Source organism: Rosa rugosa, chromosome 6 (assembly GCF_958449725.1).
Source record: "Rosa rugosa chromosome 6, drRosRugo1.1, whole genome shotgun sequence".
In the NCBI taxonomy this organism is placed as follows: Eukaryota; Viridiplantae; Streptophyta; class Magnoliopsida; order Rosales; family Rosaceae; genus Rosa; species Rosa rugosa.
This window is the reverse complement of record NC_084825.1, coordinates 46,382,083-46,403,066: the sequence shown is the minus strand read 5'-3', so window position 1 is coordinate 46,403,066 and position 20,984 is coordinate 46,382,083. Positions and strand designations below refer to the sequence as shown.

General features: G+C 37.3%; 4 protein-coding genes across 6 annotated transcripts; 2 read left to right on the top strand and 2 right to left on the bottom strand.

Moving 5' to 3' along the window:
* The first annotated feature begins 36 nt into the window (after positions 1–36).
* LOC133714253 (delta-1-pyrroline-5-carboxylate synthase) lies at positions 37–6,454 on the top strand. 2 transcript variants are annotated; one of them, XM_062140333.1, is made up of 20 exons: positions 37–394; positions 597–668; positions 794–897; positions 1,001–1,103; positions 1,280–1,441; positions 1,685–1,962; positions 2,296–2,446; positions 2,603–2,767; positions 2,906–2,983; positions 3,198–3,287; positions 3,589–3,675; positions 3,788–3,874; positions 3,952–4,048; positions 4,127–4,281; positions 4,425–4,500; positions 5,101–5,251; positions 5,369–5,437; positions 5,719–5,785; positions 5,862–5,932; positions 6,178–6,454. In XM_062140333.1, the coding sequence occupies exons 1-20, from the start codon at positions 335–337 to the stop codon at positions 6,257–6,259; spliced, it is 2,205 nt and encodes a 734-aa protein (XP_061996317.1). In that variant the 5' UTR covers positions 37–334; the 3' UTR covers positions 6,260–6,454. The 2 variants fall into 2 exon arrangements, with proteins under 2 accessions (XP_061996317.1, XP_061996318.1); XM_062140334.1 differs by having other exon boundaries at positions 38–394; positions 4,178–4,281.
* Positions 6,455–6,695: 241 nt separating this feature from the next.
* LOC133715496 (uncharacterized protein At2g39795, mitochondrial-like) lies at positions 6,696–8,155 on the bottom strand. Its single transcript, XM_062142010.1, has 3 exons — positions 7,833–8,155; positions 7,166–7,509; positions 6,696–7,073 (listed from the first exon to the last, which is right to left on the bottom strand). The coding sequence occupies exons 1-3, from the start codon at positions 8,082–8,084 to the stop codon at positions 6,914–6,916; spliced, it is 756 nt and encodes a 251-aa protein (XP_061997994.1). The 5' UTR covers positions 8,085–8,155; the 3' UTR covers positions 6,696–6,913.
* A 703-nt stretch (positions 8,156–8,858) lies between these two features.
* LOC133718776 (CASP-like protein 5B2) lies at positions 8,859–12,138 on the top strand. The gene is made up of 3 exons (XM_062145656.1): positions 8,859–9,229; positions 10,719–10,851; positions 11,689–12,138. The coding sequence occupies exons 1-3, from the start codon at positions 9,099–9,101 to the stop codon at positions 11,881–11,883; spliced, it is 459 nt and encodes a 152-aa protein (XP_062001640.1). The 5' UTR covers positions 8,859–9,098; the 3' UTR covers positions 11,884–12,138.
* Positions 12,139–13,476: 1,338 nt separating this feature from the next.
* Positions 13,477–16,488, bottom strand: LOC133715211 (mannose-1-phosphate guanylyltransferase 1). Of its 2 annotated transcripts, XM_062141618.1 has the most exons (6): positions 16,231–16,488; positions 15,385–15,496; positions 15,170–15,302; positions 14,881–14,943; positions 14,555–14,794; positions 13,477–14,443 (listed from the first exon to the last, which is right to left on the bottom strand). In XM_062141618.1, exons 3-6 carry the CDS (start codon positions 15,278–15,280, stop codon positions 13,772–13,774), a joined length of 1,086 nt encoding a protein of 361 aa, XP_061997602.1. In that variant the 5' UTR covers positions 15,281–15,302; positions 15,385–15,496; positions 16,231–16,488; the 3' UTR covers positions 13,477–13,771. The 2 variants fall into 2 exon arrangements, with proteins under 2 accessions (XP_061997602.1, XP_061997600.1); XM_062141616.1 differs by lacking the exon at positions 15,385–15,496 and having other exon boundaries at positions 16,231–16,486.
* Positions 16,489–20,984: the final 4,496 nt, after the last annotated feature.

The following is a 20,984-nucleotide window of genomic DNA, read 5'->3' as shown; positions in this document are numbered from 1 at the left end:
CCACCCGCCGCCTATTTAACTATACTCTACAGTTTACACTCACATCCACGCCACTAGTTTAAATCCCTCACCTCTCCACCAATAACCACCCAACACCTCATCTCTCCCTCTCCGATTTCCCATAATGCCCTCCACGCCGGCGTCCCATTGGTCTGTGACCGCAGCAGCCTGACTATTTGAACCCTCCGGGGGCCGCAGTTTTAGCACAAACAACGGCCGCATTCATTACGCTTCCTTCCGAAAAACCCTATCAAAGAAAGAAAGAAAAGGAGCAGACGCACCGCCGAGTCGACTCGTTCATTTCGGGACCGAGTTTTGACTCGCCAACGCAGCTATGGGTGACGTGGATAGTTCTCGGGCTTTCCTCAGAGACGTCAAGCGCATCGTTCTTAAGGTGGCTCGCTTTCATTCACTCATTTGTCATTTCTTGATATAAAGTTTCAATCTTTTTGTTAGTTTGAGCTCACATTTTAGCAAAGTTGAAGTCTTTTACGTTTTCCGGGTACAACCGATAATGGTTCCGTTTTCAGAAGAAGAAACAATGTAGTTTTGTCATTTTTGGAGTTTTTGTTGACTTTGTTCTTTGATTTGTGAAGGTTGGAACTGCTGTTGTGACCAGAAACGATGGAAGAATTGCTCTTGGGAGATTAGGCGCGCTTTGTGAGCAGGTATGACAGTTTTGTGTAGAATTATGTATGTAAAAGCTGTAGACTTGTTTTACTGGTTTTTGTTCATTATTGATGTAATTGAGAATATTGAGTCTGAAAATGTTGAATCTTGGATTGCAATGCAGCTCAAGGAGTTGAACACTCAAGGATATGAGGTCATATTGGTGTCGTCAGGAGCCGTTGGCCTCGGCCGCCAAAGGCTCAGATACAGGAAATTAATTAACAGCAGGTATAGATGTAGACAAGTTGTGAAATTTGGAAGTATTTCCCGAAGATGCTTTTATGTCAAAAAATTTCGATTTTATGTATTGATAGTTGTTGGATTGTCGCAGTTTTGCTGATCTCCAAAAACCACAAGCTGAACTCGATGGGAAGGCATGTGCAGCTGTTGGACAGAACTCTCTGATGGCTCTCTACGATACGTTGTTTAGTCAGGTAATTGGCACGATCCTCTGTTATCTCTGTTTTGAAGATGTATCACAGCCGTGAGTTGGACTTGATGTTTGAGAATTATGTTCTTATGAGTAAAATATTGTGCTCCATTCTTAAGAGACACATCTTTCCTGTTAATGCCCTGTTCATTTCTTTAACTCATCTGTTCTTCCTTGCAGTTGGATGTGTCATCAGCGCAGCTCCTTGTAACAGATAGTGATTTTAGGGATAAAGATTTTAGGAGGCAGCTTAATGATACGGTGAAATCATTGTTATCTTTGAAGGTTGTTCCCATATTTAATGAAAATGATGCAGTCAGTACGAGGAGAGCTCCATATGAGGTACATACTCTTCTATGGATCCTGGTTTAGTTTATTAATAGTGGGAACAATTCTTTTCATTATCTATTTATTAGTAGCTCTGGCTATTCATAATTCAATCATAAGAAAAATAAATTATGAGACTCACTTTGGAACAGAATATGCTTTCTTACGCTTTCTCATACCCATGTTCCTTTTTAAACACCAAGGAATGCAATATGTTCAGTACAGTCTGCTCATTCCACAGTTTGACCACTTTTGCAGGATTCTTCTGGTATATTTTGGGATAATGATAGTTTAGCAGCTCTTCTGGCTTTGGAGCTAAAGGCTGATCTTCTTGTTCTTTTGAGTGATGTTGAGGGCCTGTATAGTGGGCCTCCAAGTGACCCACGTTCCAAGCTTATCCATACCTACATAAAGGAGAAGCATCAGACTGAAATTACTTTTGGTGACAAATCTAGAGTGGGAAGAGGGGGTATGACTGCTAAAGTAAAAGCTGCCGTTAATGCTGCTTATGCTGGCATCCCCGTTATTATCACCAGGTGTGATTTAATACTGATTGTGTCATTTACATAAATTGGACTAGGATGTATAATTTTATGTTTGGAAGCTTTCAAGCTAGTTTTGAAAGAGAAGGAAAGAAAAAGAAAACATAATAAATTGTATGCCAAAGATGGTATTAGTTTTCTGGACAGTATTGATTGAGGGGTAAGAAAGATGTGGATATCCCATAAACATTAGTGTCCCAGATAGCTCCAAATTGATAAATTAAATCAAATTGCACTCCTAAGTTTTGATACTCATTGCAGCTTGCAACAATCCAATATGCTTTTCCCATCTGTGTGCTGATATTTTTTTTTTGTTCCATTTTAAAGTGGATTTGCTCCCGAATGCCTCACTAAAGTCCTTCAAGGACAACGTATTGGTACCCTTTTCCATCAAGATGCACATTTATGGTGTTCATTCAAAGAGGTTGATGCAAGAGGGATGGCAATTGCAGCAAGGGAAAGTTCCAGACGTCTACAGGTAGCTTTGATTGCTTCATCTACAAAATTGAATATGTTTGTTGATTCATAAAGTGTTTCTTCTGCAGTTACAAGCACTCTTTGCCACCATAATTTATTAGCAAATAAATCGGCTAAGTTTAGCAGCATAACTAACTTGTTAATACTTTCTGTACAGGCCATGACTTCAGAGCAAAGGAAAAAAATTCTTCTGGATATAGCCGATGCCATTGAAGCAAATGCTAAAAAGATCATTGTTGAAAATGAAGCTGATGTTTCTGCTGCACAACAAGTGGGATATGAAAAATCCTTGATATCTCGCCTGGCTCTAAAGTCTGGCAAGGTAAAGCAAACCAACTTCGGCTATCTTAGATACAAGTTACTTCGCACCAAAATTTGTTTCTGTTTGATGCTGCGTATAATGTTCTTGCTCGACCATACTCCTACTTATGTTCGTGAATCTGCTTTTTATACTTGACAGATTACAAGTCTTGCAAATTCTGTTCGCGTGCTTGCAAACATGGAAGATCCAATTGGTCATGTTTTGAAAAAAACCGAGGTAAGGAGGGGTATAAGGATCATCAATTACGGCTTATGATAATATGACAGAGCAACTAACACACAGATAATGATGGTCATTGACATGTGGAATCTGTGTTAAATAGCCTGTAATCTGGTTGTAACCAATTATGTTTTGCCAACTAGAGCACCATAACTTGGTTTTCTTCTGTTAATGAATTGCTAATGATTCTGTTGACTACTCTTATTTCCAGCTTGCAGATGGTCTTGTCTTAGAGAAAACATCAAGTCCATTGGGTGTTCTCCTGATTGTATTTGAATCCCGTCCTGATGCACTAGTACAGGTGAGTAACAATTTCTGAATATCAAACTGCATGTTGTTGGTTCAAATATTGATGACTGAGATGCAAAAATGGCTGAAATCCATCTCAGTACATAGAATCTAAGGACTGGGAAGTAACATCTTATTCAAGTCTTTACTTTGGACAGTAAAAGATAATTTATGCTGTTATTTACATGGAAAATTGTAAAGAAGCTAATATCATCATGTGTTTCTAATGTATTGTATGTTTTTCCAAACAGTTGCATTTGCTAATCTTTCTAAATATAGTTTTGTTTTTCTTTTCTTTGGCATGATTTGAATAGATAGCTTCATTAGCCATCCGAAGCGGGAATGGGCTTCTCTTGAAGGGGGGAAAGGAGGCTAGGAGATCAAATGCAATTTTACATAAGGTCTGTTTTATTTCAAATCTTTTTACAGAATATACAGAGAAATTGATATTTCCAATTTATTTTTCATAACCAGTGAAATCATTAGTTGTATTTTTCATGAAAAAAAATATAGGTTATCACAGAAGCCATCCCAGAGAGTGTTGGGGGGAAGCTAATTGGACTTGTAACTTCAAGAGAGGAGATTCCAGATCTGCTTAAGGTCGGTAGAAGTTTGATTGACAGCTGAATCCTATGTTAACTTTGAGATGATAGTCTAAATTCAGTCATATTTTTCAGCTTGACGATGTGATTGATCTTGTGATCCCAAGAGGCAGCAATAAACTGGTTTCTCAAATCAAGAATTCTACCAAGATTCCAGTTTTGGGGCATGCTGGTTAGTTAAATTTTTTCTTCAGTTTATATGTAATCTGCACTATGTGCTCCACTTTTCCTATAGTACTTGATTTTTCAGAGGATGAAGATATTCATTTTAGTGAACCAACCCGTATTGTTTGGTACGTAGATGGAATATGCCATCTCTATGTTGACAAGTCTGCAAATATGGATATGGCAAAGCGAATTGTTTTGGATGCAAAACTAGATTATCCAGCAGCCTGTAATGCAATGGTAATTTATACGTGGTTTTCAATTCCTGGATTATAATTTCAGATAGCATCTTAAAATCTTCCAGTGCAAGTTTTGAACTTGCATCTATGATTTTGTGGTTATCACGCGGAACAGTTCTTTATTGCTTTCTCTGCTATTCTCAGGAAACACTTCTTGTACATAAGGATTTAGTGCATACAATTCTCTTCAGTGATCTCATTGTTGACCTTCGCTCTGAAGGTACACTTTTCTTGTGATTAACTTTAATTGCTGTAAAATATAAACTATCAGATGTTTTGCTACCACCCTCACCTATGTATCCCCATCTCCCAATTTGTGGAGTTGAGTAATCATCTCTATACTTATGTGGTATTTCAAATTTAGCTTTTTCTAAACATTTGGAACTTTTTACCTTTCTTTAGATGCTCAAGAGATCGCATCGACAAAAAATTATGATTATTATTATTACTTTTTTTTTTCACCCTCTTTGCATTTGTTTGGAACAAATATAGTTCTTGAATCTTTATAATACTTGATACTGCTCATAAGCCCCTTCAATATTATTTCCACTTTAATATTCCAACACCGGTTGAGTTAATTCCTATTTAATGAAAGTACTGGAGGGTGTTGAGAATGAGAATGTCTAAGATTTCCAGTTACAGCCTGAGTCATGCAATAAAGAAATATCATGGTCTTTTCTTCCTCTCTTTTTCCTGCTTTTCCCTTTCCATTTTTAAAACTTGGGAGCAATTTAAGAAGTTAAGAAATTCCTAGTCTTTTGGTGGAATGTGCCACTAGAAGCCTAGAAGGATCTAAACAATCAAATTAAACCATATGCAGGGGTTACATTATATGGTGGACCAAGGGCAAGCGCGTTGCTCAATATTCCAGAAGTTCATTCGTTTCATCTAGAATACAGTTCATTGGCTTGCACTATTGAGTTAGTAGATGATGTACATGCAGCCATTGATCATATTCATGAACATGGAAGGCACGTTGGAGTTTCTTTTACATGAGATTCATTTCAACACTTAATCTCCCTCTCTCTCTGTACTAATGTGATGTATGTAAAGTCATTTAATTTTTCTTTTGTTCCTCCATTTTGCAGTGCACATACTGATTGCATCATTGCAGAAGACCAAGAAGTTGTGGATCTGTTTTTAGGTCAAGTTGACAGGTAAGAATGCTTCACCTGTCTTGTAGTCTTATTTCCAGATCTGGGCAATCTTGTCTGATATAAGTAAGAGATGACAATTCAACAATAGTCCTACTTGAATGGGGATTTTAAGCATATCTGTCGAAGTGGCTGCTCTCAGAAATATATCAAGCTTTTATCTAACAGTTAACACCCGTTTTTCCCATTGCCCCAAAATGTAGCTCCTAATACTTCGGTATTCATAGTTCAGTTATTGTATGATAGCTAGTCAGAGTAATAATGATTGTTATAAACATTCGCAGTGCTGCTGTTTTTCACAATGCAAGCACAAGGTTTTGTGACGGTGCTCGATTTGGACTCGGTGCAGAGGTATAATATCACTTCAGCAATAATTATTGAAATTCGTGCTATATCTTTTATCTAATTCTCTTCTACCGCTCATCAGGTTGGGATAAGCACAAGTCGCATTCATGCTCGGGGTCCTGTAGGAGTAGAAGGATTATTAACAACGAGATGGTATGAAACCTGAATCTATCTCTAGTTAAAATTGACGATTCTATGACTTAGAGCACATCACATGAGTACCTTGAATAAGAAACTTCTTTCCAATGGTTTAGGGAAAATAAAAGTGGTAATTATTGCAAGGGACTGAAACTGAGGATAAGACTTGCTTCAAATTGTAATTCAAATTGTTTAGTGGGAATGGTTCTATTTCCATTTGGCATTCATATGGTAACAGTTTACTTCTTGATAATGTGCAGGATTCTGAGAGGAAGTGGACAAGTAGTGAATGGTGATAAGGGGATCACTTACACCCACAAGGACCTCCCAATTGAGCCCTAAACTATCCAAAAATAACAGCATCCTATTTCCAGCTGGTTATTTCGAGAGTGGTAAAGAGAGAGAATAAGAGAGAATAAGTAGTGCGTAGGCTATTAGCCTGTTGTTCTTATGTCATCTGTATGATTAATCGTGTATCCGACTCACATTAGTTAGCATATTGATAGCTCATTTCAATGAAATCATTTCTTACTATTATCTCCTCATCTTAATGATCTTATTGATAAAGACTATTCATCCAGCCTTGCCTAACCAATGCTAGTGATAAACAAGACTTGAGAAAACAATTATAAAGCATTTGATTGAAACTACATGTTTCGGCATGTCCAGACTTTAGATTGTTAGAATGTTTGGTAATAATGTGATGAGAAAAATCATAAGCTTGAAAAATACCGCCACATAGAAATTGATTGCCTGATAAAAATTGCTCAAATGATCATTGTCATATCAAAAGCATATAATAGTGTCAACATAAACCACATAGTTTCAATGAACTACATAATTGTGTCAACGTAAACCACATCCTTGAGTTTCAATGAACTACACAATTGTCTTCTTCCGAAATTATAAGATTTGATGCTAAATGCCATAGAAGTTCCACAGACTCAAATATAACTTCGGATCTCTTCTGGGCAAAAAAGATATCCTAAGAGGCACTTAATCTTGAACGAACTGCTTAAGTTTCTTCAACCAGTTCTTATATTCCCTGCTGTCTTTATTGATCATGTACTCATGCAAGAAATTGGTTGTGCTGGGCTTGATTCCCCTAATCTCCAAGTACTTGTGGAAGGACTTCTGGAGATTCTCATCCAAATCACTACAAGCAAACATTCATGTAGTTTAGTGAATATTATATAAAACTAAAATCTTGATTCAATGCTACACATCTAACAACTATAAAAGGCTTACTGGAAGTCAGGCCCCTCGTAGGGGATTTGATCCTCAGAAGTATTGGGATTCTTAACAACCAAGCTCTCAATTGCAATCTCATCAGGGAAAGCATTGCAGCTAAACTCTAGAATAGGCGCGCCACTACCCTTGGAGACGCTCACGACCAATGGGATGCTCGATTGATTGGCGTGTTCGTTACCATCATCATCCACATCATCATCCTCACCTTCGCCAGTAACTAGATCAGGCATGTGAACTTCCACTTCAATCTCTTCATCTTGATAAGTTCTCCTCAGTTTCACAGTCTGAAATCCAGGCTCATCTTCTATCTTAAAAGAGAAACCACTCGGAACCTCTTCAATCTACAACACATCACACCAACAGTGATCATTACCACCACATTCTATCTCATTCAAAATCAAAACCTTATATGCGCTCTCTCCCATTGTCGAATTTTCTCTCAACTCCCAACTGGACCCAACATATACAATCAAAGTAGCCAAATCAAACACAGATTAATTCTTATAATACCAGCTAGTTCTTACTAAATAATCCAAAAACTAATTAACATAACCAGAATCACAAATCATAAAATCTGAACAAACCCAAATGAATTCTAACCAATACTGACAATTCCCAAGCATCAAAATCTAAACTTTAAACAGACCCCCAAACAAAATCTCACCTCCTGATCATCGGTCTCCTCGGCGCACTGAATCTCGGCGTCGATGACTCGGAGAAGGCTGTCGTCGGCCTTGGAATAGTAGCGAGGGCTTGGGACCAGAGGGCTCAGAGAGGAGGGCCTCCGGCCGGCGAAGCTGGAGTGGTTTATGGCGGTGATGACGGCGGCGTGGTAGTTCCGTTGGCCGCGGACGAGCCGGGTGGCTAGTGGGGCGAGAGATGAGGCCGATCTGCGAAGGATGGAAGTGAAAGCCATTTGCTTTGAGAGGAGAAAGAGTGAGGGTTTAGGGTTTTGGGGATGAAGGGTTTTAGGTTGAAGGTGCTTAAAGACTGTGGCTTTATACTTGGAGGAGAAAGGTTTCGGTACGGTTTGGTCTACTGTGGTGAGCTTTTGGGACCATTGGAATGTGTACACATCAGCTTTAGTGGGCTAACGAATAATGAGAGTTTCTAACCTTGTAGAACTCCATAATATTGTTTTTCCACAAATGTGTTTTCATAAAAATTTTGACGGATATAACGTGTCATTGTATTAATGAAAACAATCAAATGGGTTAGAGACTTAGAGCAGCGCATACGGCAAAATCAATCTGTGTTTTCATAAAATTAAATATGCTCTAAGAAATTATTGGATGAAAATTTTTTTGTATGTATAATATTTTAACATTAGAAAAACAATTGTTGTCCAAAAAACAAATATTAGAAAAGTAATTGACACAAATATATAAGATTTGAAAAACTCGAGTAAGACATTTAGAACGACACATTCAAAAGATATTTCAAGTCTCGGTTACTTATGTTTAGAGAAACAGGTCATTCTTTTGAGCTGTGAGCAAAACTATTATTACTTTTTAACAAAAAAAAAGAAATTTCTTTTAAGAATAAAGATTTCAACTTTTAGGCTTTGCTAAGCAAATGCTGTTATTTCTTTTTCTTTTCTAATTTAAAAGGATATAGAAAAAGGATTCCTAATTGCTTTGGTATTGGACTCCTCTCAAAATAAAATAATAAATCAAGGAAAAAGGGTACCTTTTCATTTCCATACTCAGGCTCAAAAGTAGACAACCATAGAATATTTTCCATTTCAACCATCTCTGTGCTCTTCAACTCTATCTCAACTACAACGGTGAGAATCCCACATTTCAATCCCCTTGGGAAAGTTTACTCCTTTAGCTTCTTCATCAAGTGTTAATTCATGGTGGAGTATTATTCATCTGTGGAACTCAGAAAGGTGTCTTCCTAAGTTCTTCTAGTCAGAGAGAGAGAAGAGATGAAGGTGTTTTTTGGGAGTCCAGGAAAGATAAGTGGGCTGCTCCTCAGAATTGGACAGTGCTTTTTTGCTGCTGCTTCTATTGGGGTCATGGTCTCTGCTCATGGCTTCTACACCTCGACTGCATTTTGGTATATTACTTGGTCTTCTCAATAGCACTCTACATTTTTGCCTCGGTTATCATCAATTTCTTCTGGTTTGTATATTTTATGTTCTGTTTGGCATGTTGGGTGGTGCTTGATTCTTGGTTCTTTGATTTTGTTCTCTATCAGGGACTTTATGCAGTGTCAGTTGTGTTTGAAATTTCACTGGGTATTGTAAAGGATCAAACTTCAGTACTTGGGTTTTGTTTCCCTTGGTGTTCTAAATGTCATAAGTTGTTCTGGAGCGATTTCAGATTAGTGAATTTGTAGCCAACATATATGGAAAGAAAGGTTTCTGAAAGACAAATGTGTTTTGTTTGCAATTAAAGCAAGAAAGAGTACTGAGAAAAACGAAAATTAAAGGATTTTAGAACGCCTAATTTTATGGATTCCCTGCTCTGTTCACCTACTACATAGAAAAATAAGGGGGGGGAAATGTTGGGTTAGGTAGATGAGAGGGAGTAGGGTGAGTTTAGGAGAACTGTCCATTAGTGCACAACTTTTGAGATTGAACATCATCTGTAATAAACCCCTTTAATTGTTAGCGGGATTACTTTAGATTTTAGTCTCCTAGTATTTTGAAATGTGGATTAGCAGGTCCAACCAAGTTTTCAGTTTGAAAGTGGTAAAACCAGATTTCATGTTATAGCCCTTTTACCCTTTTTTTCCTATTATTCACTTGCTGATGTAGTGATATATGCTTGAAATGGTAGTTCTTGAGCTCTTCTATGGTTGTTCTTGGCCCTTTTCATCTTGATTCAGTGGGACCAATCTATTGGTCCCACAATGTCAGCTTGAATCTGTGCATCTTAAACTTATGCCTTCACATAGAAATCTATAGTCACTAAATGACGATAGAGGTGAATTTAGTTAGAAATTATGTTGCAGCATGCCAACGAAGTACTAGCAATCCAGGTGTCATTGCCCAAATAAACCATTCCTTCATCCTGGGTTTCCCTACCATTCTGCTTTTTCAGGACAGGGAATAATTTGCTTCTTATTAACATGTCTATATATAACCATAGATCCATTTGAGAATTAAATTCAGTTTTCCCACTTCCATAGAGGCTTGAACAAGTTTCTTGAGATATTCTGACCAGAGAAATTCTCTTGTAGTTTTCATGTAATTATATTTGTATATACATGATTGTTTTGATAAATCTTTTGATGCTAAATTTATCTTTGTGTTTCAACTTTTGAGAGGGTAGCAACTGTTGCATTTTCTCAACTTTAATTCTTGATGTATTTGTCTATGTACAACTTTAAGGATGTTATCTACAGGCTTGACCAAGTCGCAGACCCTTGCTTATGTATTCAACTAAGGTCACCATGGTGCATGTTTCTGTTGGAGCTTGCTAATTTCTTGGTCATGCTGATCCTAATGCAGAAGATTGTCCTTTTAATTCTATGATTTTGATGCAGAGTGATCTGACAAGTCTATCTGCTTTATAATTTTTACCTAAATTTGTGGATCCAGCTATTTAATTGCATCAATGGGGCTTGAATTCCTTTGGAGTTTTGGACTTGCTTGCCTTGATTTTCATGCTTTGAGGTCAAAGAGGAGCTTGCAGAATCCTGTTTTAGTGAGCCTATTTGTTGTTGGAGACTGGGTAAGTTTCTGCACTCATGAACTCTATGTTTATACCAACGTACTTATTGGAGACGACGCATATGTAGCATCCTTAGTCTCATTGGTTGTGCATTATTGCTTATGGACTGGAGCTGTTGGATGGATGATTAGGAAACGTTTTGGAGACAAGCTATGAGTTAGAAATGACTTATTTGGATCCTCTTGAATCTTTTCCTATAATGCAGAAAAAATGCAAACTGAAATGTTATATCAGTTCATTCATATTTCCAAATGCATAGACTCGTTGCTGGTGGAACGGAACAGTTGGATAATTGGGAACAATCAAAAGAAATTGCAACTTGAAATCTTTGAGGAAAAAAAAAAAGAAAAAAAGATACATGGTCTGTCTAAAGTTGAATCTGACTCTGTTAATCTTGATACTTATTAAATTAGGAAAAGAGCAATGCAATTTTCTGAGGATCCTATGCTACTCTTCAATTTTGGTGATTGCGTAATGCTTACTATTTGGAAGAAGTATAATGTCATAAGAGAGGCTTTCTTGATATATTTGAATTGGTGCAGCTTAATTTTTGTTTCCCAATACTCGGGCTATGGTGCATGAATGCCAGTTTCCCCCAACATTGTTGAATCATTACTAAGTTGTGCTTTAAGTGTGGCTTGTTATATAAGTTGCTAATAGACTAAATACAAGAAAACATCAGGTTTCATACTTGGTTCCTTGTGTAGTTCAAGTACTTTGCTCGATGCAAAATTCAAGAGTTCAATGATAAGTCTTCGATTAAGATATGAAGTATCTATATCACTTAATGTGTATTTAGTTAACTAACTGTCCTGTTTAACAAAAACGAAAATGCAGGTAACTGCTACTCTTTCACTGGCAGGTGCATGCTCATCAGCTGGGGTGGCAGTTCTGTTCTCAAGAGACTTGGGTTACTGCTCCAAGACATTTCCATGCACCAGGTTCCAAATCGGGGTGGCTTTCGCTTTTATCTCATGGTTCCTCCTCGCTATTTCCTCACTTGTCATGTTTTGGCTGCTAGGTGCAGTGTAAAAGACAACAACTTATACCAACTTCACAAACAACTTATTGTTCAATTTTCCTTTGTAAATATAATGTGACACACATCAAAACAGTTCAGTTTTGTTGAGTATATCTCAGAACTAATTTTGCTACAGATTTCTGGGTCCATACAGTTATAAAGTCTTGTAATGGGATCCATCAATTAAGAATCAGCACTTGTTTTATTTTTCTAATGGAAGCAGGTCTGGAAATTTTATATACCTCCTGTCTCTCTATTAGCGAAAATTCTCCGGTGCATATTACATGACATTATCTTAGTCATTGGTGCCCAAAGGCTCTAATGTTTTAACATGTCACTTTGGCTCTAATTAGTAATCTGTAATATTAAATACGAAACTGTTTATTTAATTCTCAAGGTGAAAAAAAAAATATATAAAACTATAAACTAATATAGTATATTTCCGATTCTATTTCACGGAATTTCATAACTTAAAAAAAAAAAAAAAAAAAAAAAAAAATCTACTTCACCCGAGACGATGATTTGTACAAAAATGATGGGACTATAGCACACGATTTTCAGCTAAAATCACTTGTGCTTATTTTTTTCACCAAAATTTTTTCACTCTTGAATTATGATTTTTAAACACTTCTTCAACTGATGAAATTCATAAATCATAAAGCAAATTTTTCTTACGATTTTTCAAAGCTCAAAAACAGAAAATTCATAAAAACAAAAAAATATTGTTCGAGATTCTAGTATTTCGTCAATTGCAGTACACTCTGAAAATCATGCTCTACAGAGCTTGTAATATTGTTTGAGGTTCTGATATTTCGTCAATTGAAATACGTTCTGAGAACTAGTTTTCCTGCAGATTTCTGAACTAGTTTTCCTGCAGATTTCTTGGTCCATAGAGTTGTATAGCCTTCTAATGGGATCCATGACTTACGAATGAGCACGTGTTTTAGTTTTTTAATGGAAGTAGGTCTGGAAATTTTATACAAACTTCTTTCCCTTTATTATTGCCTGTCTTTATAAGTGAGGTAGCTTTTCACATGGTAGAGTGGTAGACCTCCCATTCTTTTCCTTTTTTTCCTTTCTAAATGTCATTATTGTTCTAATTATCACTTGAAGACAAGATAATGAAAGTAAGGAGCATTTGATAGTGGCTTGTTATTTTCACTAAAGTATCTATCTAGCCAACACTCATTGTCTCATTGTTCATAGAAAATTAAAGCCTTGATAGGATTCTCTGTCAAGTAATCCAGCTAAATGACAGCTGAATTATTCCTGCCACATAGAAATGTAAGACAACAATCACGACACCTAGAGCTGTTTATTTGGTTCCTAAATGGCCAAATTTGCTTCCTTGGGTCACAATCTCATTGAAGGAAATGAAGACACTGATTACATGACACAGGATGGTTTGTACTCCATTCACTGTTCCGACGAGAAACTTAAATCTGGAGTCAATTAGCAACAGATTAAAGCCCCTTTTTGCAAAAATACACCAAAAACGAATCTACAAATGAAAATACAATATGCCACCGACACTCAATTAAGAAAATTTTGTTGGGTCATAGAAGAGATCCCAACACTTAAAACATAGTACCCACCACAGCCAATTTTAAATGCAAAAATGATGTATTCATAAAAGAAAACAAGCTTGATAAGTTACAAAGCCAGAGAAACAAACCCTGATAATTTATTCCTATATACATACACTAATACATATTGCACAACAATGAAGTCAAAGAAGACAATGACCCTTCAAACATCATAAGGAGCACAGAACATTTACACTTAACCAAAAAAGAGAAGGAAAAAAGAAGAAGAAGAAGAAATGCATTTAGAAAAAACTAAGTTACTACCTCTCTAGACACATTCTGTGATTCCTTAAACAAGAACAAGAGCACACCCTCACATAACAATCTCCGGCTTCAAAATGCTCGACTTGATTTCTTTGTGAGGCAAAACCACACCTCCATTGCTGTAGATTTCATCACTTACGTGAACATCTTCACCAAGGATAGTCATGTTCTCCACACGAGCCCATTGCCCGACAGTGGAGTGCCATCCAATGATACTACTGGAAATGCAAGCATGCTTCTTGATCCGAACACCGCGCATTACCGTGCAGCGAGAAAGCCTAACTCCTGATTCAACCACACAGCCGGGACCAATTGCAACATCTGGTCCAATCAGGCACCCCTCACCAATTGTAGCAGTCTCATCTACCAGAACATTTCCCACGATGTGGGTGCCATGGGACAACTTAGATGAAGACTTCTTCCTCAACGAGTCTAAGTAGAGTCTCAGGCCTGTGATATAATCCTTTGGCTGTCCAATGTCCATCCAAAACCCAGGAAGGACCATTGCAAAGAGCTTATTCTCTGATGCAATCTTTGGGAAAACCTCTTTCTCAATTGAGGTTGGTCTCAGTTGAATACGATCAAGAACTTCGGGATTCAGCAAATATATTCCAGCATTGATTTTGTTGCCAACAAACAATTTTGGTTTCTCCACAAATTTCTCCACTTTCCCTGTAGACTCTTCCATAACCACCACTCCATATTTTGATGGCTCATCCACCTGCATGATAAGAAGACATTACTTTCGGGGACATTTATCTTAAAAGTTTGAAAAATGCTTCCAACAAGGATAAATGCAAAATTATCGAATAAAACTATAATATGGCATTACCTTGGTCACCATTATAGAAGCCTCTCCTCCATGGGATTTATGGAATTCAATCATTTCTTTTAGTGGGTAATCACTGATCACATCACTGTTAAGGACAAAGAAGGGTTCACCAGATTCGTCTATCAGTTTGTCCCTAGCGAGAGCCAGAGGACCAGCAGTGCCAAGGGGTTCAGTCTCTTGTGAACATGTGATCTTGATCCCAACCTTTGTCTCAAACTCCTTCAAGAAATTCAGCATCACCTGTGAAAATAAGAATGAGCATAAGTAATGGATGAAATCTAAGCAGCATCAAAAGCTGAAAATACAAGATGATGGGCATCATTTACCTCTGGTTGGTAATTGATAGCCAGAACCACTTCGGTCACGCCAATTGCCTTAAGAGCCTCAATCTGGAAAAAAAAATTAAAGAAAAAATGTATCAATTCATTATTTACAAGGAGAGCTCACGACATAATACAACATCTCTATGGAAGCAAATAACCTCTCGTTTTTTTTTTTGGAACAAAAACTTTAGAAGCCAGATATTGTTATGTGAAAACAAAATTAGATAATACCCAACTAAACATAAAACAACATTATACAGGAATGCACAAGGGAAGAATCACAAAATTGTACCTGATGCAGGATCATGGGCTTGTTGGCAAAGTCAACAAGCGGCTTAGGGACGCTAAGTGTCAATGGCCTCAAACGTGTTCCAAAACCTCCAACGAGAATAAGTGCCTTCATCTTGATATGCCCTCTGCTTTCCCTGATATTAATACAGTCAGAATATCCTCTAGTACATCTAAAAGTGGCAGAAAAAGAAAGACGCTATTAAGAAACAAGCTCACGTTCCAGCTACACCACAGGCTGGATGTTTTTTATGAGAACAAAGGCAATATTTTGTATCAGTTACTCCTTTCTTCAGAATCTAGTAGAAAGATGACTGTTGCTTCAAGTAATCTACACAAGGTTTAAACCACTTTATATTTCTTTTGTTCACTTGCCAGCTTAATTATCATTGAAAAAATAATAATAAAAAAAAAAAACAATTCTTGGTTCCCCCAGATCTTGAAAACGAAATAGCTCCAAATTTTCAGCCACAGAAAAAAACAAAAACAGAAGAAACTTCATAGGCAACATGATTTCACAGTGCAGTAATCCAGATACAAACAAAGGCACGTTACTTCCAGGGTGCCTAAGTCCTGCTCCGCCGTACTGCCTTATCTTCTTGAAATTAAGTGAAATATAATACCCAAGTCCGCATCTTTCGAATGGTTGTGACAATGATGGAGTAAATGAGAAAACTTGTGAAACAATATATAGAATAAGAGCTCCATCAATCAAGACACAAAAACAGCTCTAAATGATATCATGGTCTAATCATATGAACAAAATTCAGAAAGAAATGCAGAAATAACAATGCAATGTATAGTAAGCATTTAAACCCTGTTTCGAAACCGTAATGGAACGGATCATAACAGAGCTCATATTATCCACACAAACTAATAGAGTTACCACCGGATCTGACCAAATACATAAAATTTAATCCCATGAAACCCAATTTTAACCCAAAAACATTCAAACAATGCGAATTCGAAACAAAACAGAGACAGCAATCCCCGACGCATTGTCCAATCCAGCTCAAACCCACACAAACAAATCAACCAAATATCAAATCTTTGACCCCAATTTACCTCGGATCTCAGCGAATCACACGAACCCAGAACAGAGTCCGAAACCGGAGAGAGAGAGAGAGAGAGAGAGAGAGCTCGGAGGCGGAGCAGGCGGCGGGGCTTTGTGGGACCCTAACGGTTTTGGTTATCCGTCAGGGTATGGAAGAAGAAGGAGAGGAGGAGGAGCTGTGTGCTTGGCTCAAGGGCTGTTTCGTTTTGATTGGTTAAAACCAGACCTTCTCCCATTCTCTATTTATACACCCGCCCAGATTTAAGGTTCGTTGTTTTTTTTTTTTCCTTGTTTCTTTTTCTGGCGGATTTCAAATTAATAATTTAATCCGATTGAGTGAATTTCCAATTAAGAGGGGTGGTCGCGACCGCGTGGAGCTAAGGCTGTGTTTGGCGTAGTTTCGGGGCTGTTTCGTAATTTCGTCTCCTTCTTTTGAGGATAAATTAGTACGATTGGATTTTTTTTGGTTTTGGCGAAAATTATGGGATTCTAGAAATTGAGATAGGGTCCATGCTCCTTTTTTTTTTTTTTTTTTTTTTTTTTGGCTTTTAGTATAATAATGTAAAGGATTAAACTTTTGGCCAATCAGAGTGAAGGAATGACGATGAAATGTGACGATGATGGAGTTTCACTCCGGAAGGAACTAAAAAGAAGGGCTTTTAGTAGTGTTGAGGCGTGTAACATGTTGTTTTTCGTTTTTACATTCTAGTTTGTTAGGCACTTAATTAAGTGAGGAAGTAGTTTTATAATGAATCTTATTAGCTAAGTTTTTTAGTTTTGATTAGGCCGGAAAGACATAGCATTAGTGATACTTTAGAGCTTTAACTTTGATGATTATATTATTCTGATTTATTCGTAAAGTCGTTATAAATTATCATTTATTTTTATTTTTTCAAAAAAAAGCATTCGGTTTTTGCACCGTCTTGCAGCTATTTAAATAGTAATTTTTATAATCAATTATAATAAAAAAAAAAAAGATTTTTTCTTTTATAGAAACAAAACTTTTTTTTATATAAGAAAATTATATTACATATACAATCTCTAGTGGTTGGTTCCAGAGCATGCTTCTCGCTGCCCTATGGCAAGGACAAGTTAACATTGAAATTTGAAAGCATGCTCCTGGCTGCCCTAATATGTAAGAGATGCTCTTGTAATTATCTCAGGGAAAGAAGGTTAATTCTAATTGTTATTTAGGCGATAGAATGAGTTTGTTGGTTTTTGATACATAATTGTGTACACAACGAGAAATTTCAAACAATATTTTCAGTGGGCTCTTTAATGAGTTGCTGAGTTGTATCAATCTCAAAACATAGTAAAATCTCTGTGTTAATTTTTTGGGAAAATGCTCGTTTACCCAATTTTAGGCTAAAAATTGCCCACTTGCTCCACCAACTGTTTTTTAACCCCATTTACCCAAAACACTCTAAGGGATTATTTCCCCTTTACCCAATTAATTTTTTTTTCTTTTTTTTTGAGACTTTTTTGCCCTCTCCTTCTTTCTCACTTAGAGAGAGAAGTCACCCTCCACCTTGCTGTGCTCCGGTGACCAGTGGCCGGCGCGGTCTCCGGCGACCGGTCACCGGACTCCGGCGACCGGTCACCGGACTCTGGCGAACGGTGACCGGATTCCGACGACCGGTGACCGGATTCCAGAATCCGGCTATTATTGCCCCCCAGTAATCATATTACTGCCCCCCAGTAATCATATTATTGCCTCCCAAAAATCATATTATTGACGTCCAGTGAATTGTATGAACTCCCAAAACCAAAATGAATACACTACAGGAACAATTGATCAATTTATAATCATATTACTGCCCCCCAGTAATCATATTATTGCCCCCCAATACAAAGTCTAATGTTTCTACTGCCTCCCAATAGACCACCAAAAATGCACATTTTTGTAGGATTCACAGATAATTTGACTTTAATACACAGAAAACAACATATAACTTATCAAAACACCACACTATAGTGATCCCTGTCCCTCATATCGAAGTTTACTGGGGGCCAATAATGTGTCTACTGCCCCCAGTAGACCATCAAACAAACCCCACAGTTACATTGCAATGTCAGATTACTCATATTGTTGAACATATAGTAGATCATTGGCCTCCAATCCAATAGACATTCAAAAAAAAAAAAAAAATTGCTATTCGTTGCCAAAAAAAAGAACTGAACAACAATTCTTAAAAAAAAAAAAAAAAAACACGCAGCAACCGGATAAATCAGAAAAAAAAAAAAAAAAAACCGTCAAAATTTTTCTCCGGCCACCCATGCTTCCCCTTTAGACACCCATGCTCCTTCAGCTCGATTCCGGTACGATTCCGACCGGCTGCCTTCGTCTTCTCCAGTCGATCTAAAGAGGCTCCGGGGATTTAAGGGGCGAAACTGCGACCAACTCCAGAAGCAAAGCAACTCCAGATCAGTGAGCCTCCAGAAGCAAAGAGGCTCCGGGAGCAAAGAAGCAAAGAAACTGCGGGATTTTGGGTAAGTGGAATTCGGTAAGCTCCGGGAGCAAAGAAGCAAAGAAACTGCGGTCACCGGTCCCTAAATCACATCAGAAAGTGCGAGCTTTTGATCATCAGAGTTACCAGGAGTCCAGATCTGTGTTCGGCGATTGACGGTGGGCTTGAGGTCGACGAAGATGGGGCTTGGGATGTGCTAGCTGGCGCCGGGCTCGAGGTCGACGATGAAGGTGTTGAAGGCGTGGTCGGCACTGCCGGCTAGAGAGAGAGAGAGAGACACTCTGGGAGGAGAGAAAGTTTGAGAGGAGAGAGAGATCGATGAGTTTTAGGTGAATTGATAGGGCAAAATTGTCAATAGATATTAAATTGGGTAAGTGGGGTTAAAAATCTCTTAGTGGAGTAAGTGGGCAATTTTGTTGTTGAAATTGGGTAAGTGGTCACGGTCCCTAATTTTTTTAGATATTTTATCATAAACACGAGATTTGTTTTAAAGTTTTGTCAAAATGTGGAGCAGCCTTGGTTGAAACTTGAAATTTTTTTTATTTTATTTTTTGGAGAATGATAAGTGAGTATCTTCTACTAATTTTGAAGCCATATAGATGCATGGAAGAACAGAAATAGAGGAAAAATAAACTAATTAAACTTTGGAAGAGGAGCTACTCTAAATTATTAGTGCATTGACTTTAATTAACTCTGATTAATCTGTCATGGGAAGCTGTAATTAAAGTGTTAAACTAGTAGTTTATACACTTCAAAGTTGAATAGTAAAATAGAAAGTGGTAAATGATTTATGAAATAATTGAAGAAGATGCGCTTTTGAAATAATAAAATTGGGTTGCTACTTGAACTTGAGGCCAGATTTGCCAACGGGGCAAAGCATATTCCACATAAGATGCAAAACCCTACCGACCCAGATTGGATTTTGCTTTTAATACAAGATCCACATAATTCGAAACAGAAATGTGACCCGAAATCAAGGCCAAGTACAAAATAATTCCAGCTAATTTCAGCCCCTTCCACTTTTCTTGGCTCTCAAGGTAAATAGTGACTCAAAAGAAACTTTGATGACACACGTAGGAGAAGAAATGAGTGATCGAAGTATCAAAAGACGCGAGTTTTTTTTTTTATTTTACAAATTAAAGCAAGATGGTTTACGGGAAATTGGAACGGAAACGAGTTTATTGTGATTTAGTAAATAAAGAGCATAACTAAGTCGGTTAGGTATATAACTCCAAAATTAGGGCTTGTTTGCGTCGCTTACCGTTACAGCTGAACATTAGCGAATTTAGAGTGTCGGTGAAGACAATCATCCTCTACTTCAATATCTGTTAATCGGTTAAATAGTTTACCAATTACATATGCCCTGTTTATTTTCGTGAATAGTGGGAGGAAAATACTCCACACCTAACCTTACGGTTACGAAAGTTGATTACCCTAACAAACGAGATTTTCACATAGCCTTTAAAAAAAAAATTCGTGAATACAATACTTTGGATATGTGTGTTCTAAAAAGTTTCTGTTTTCCCTTTTCAGTAGTTTGATATGTGATGTAGGTCTTCATTAGGGCTGTCAATGGGTCGTGTCGGGTCAAGATATTTGTCGTGTCGCAATATACAAACTCAAACCCAACCCATTTAATAATCGTGTCAAAATCTAAACTCAAACCCAACCAATTTATTAAACGGGTTACCCATTTTCAACCTGCTTAACCCATTTAACAAATAAGTCGTGTCGTGTTAGACAAAATGACCAATTTAAGGGTTAACAATGCAACCCATTTAACTAAAAAAATGCATAAATTGATTAAATTAACTAAAAACTCCGCAAGACTAAGAATATAAATAATTATATATATAGATATATATATATATAGGATTTTTCTCAGGTAAGGATGTCCTTAGTTTTTCTTATGGAACGGATTTACTGTTTTCACCCACTTTCGGATCACATTTTCACATCTTAACCGTTCAGTTTTTAGGTCCTAATGTATGGATCACCTCTGCAAAATTTCAGCCAATTTGGTGATCGTTAAGGTGTCCAAAACTGCAATTTACACGAACGAACCGAATCTGTCGAACCGGAACCGTTCGTTTACATTGTTGTAATTTGCAGTTTTGGATGCCTTAATGATCACCAATTTAGCTGAAATTTTTCAGAGATGATCTATACATTAGGGCCTAAAAACTGAACGGTTAAGATGTGAAAATTTGATCTGAAAGTGGGTGAAAACCGGAAATTCGTACCTAAGAAAAACTAAGGACATCCTTAGTGTAGCCGGACTGTATATATATATATAC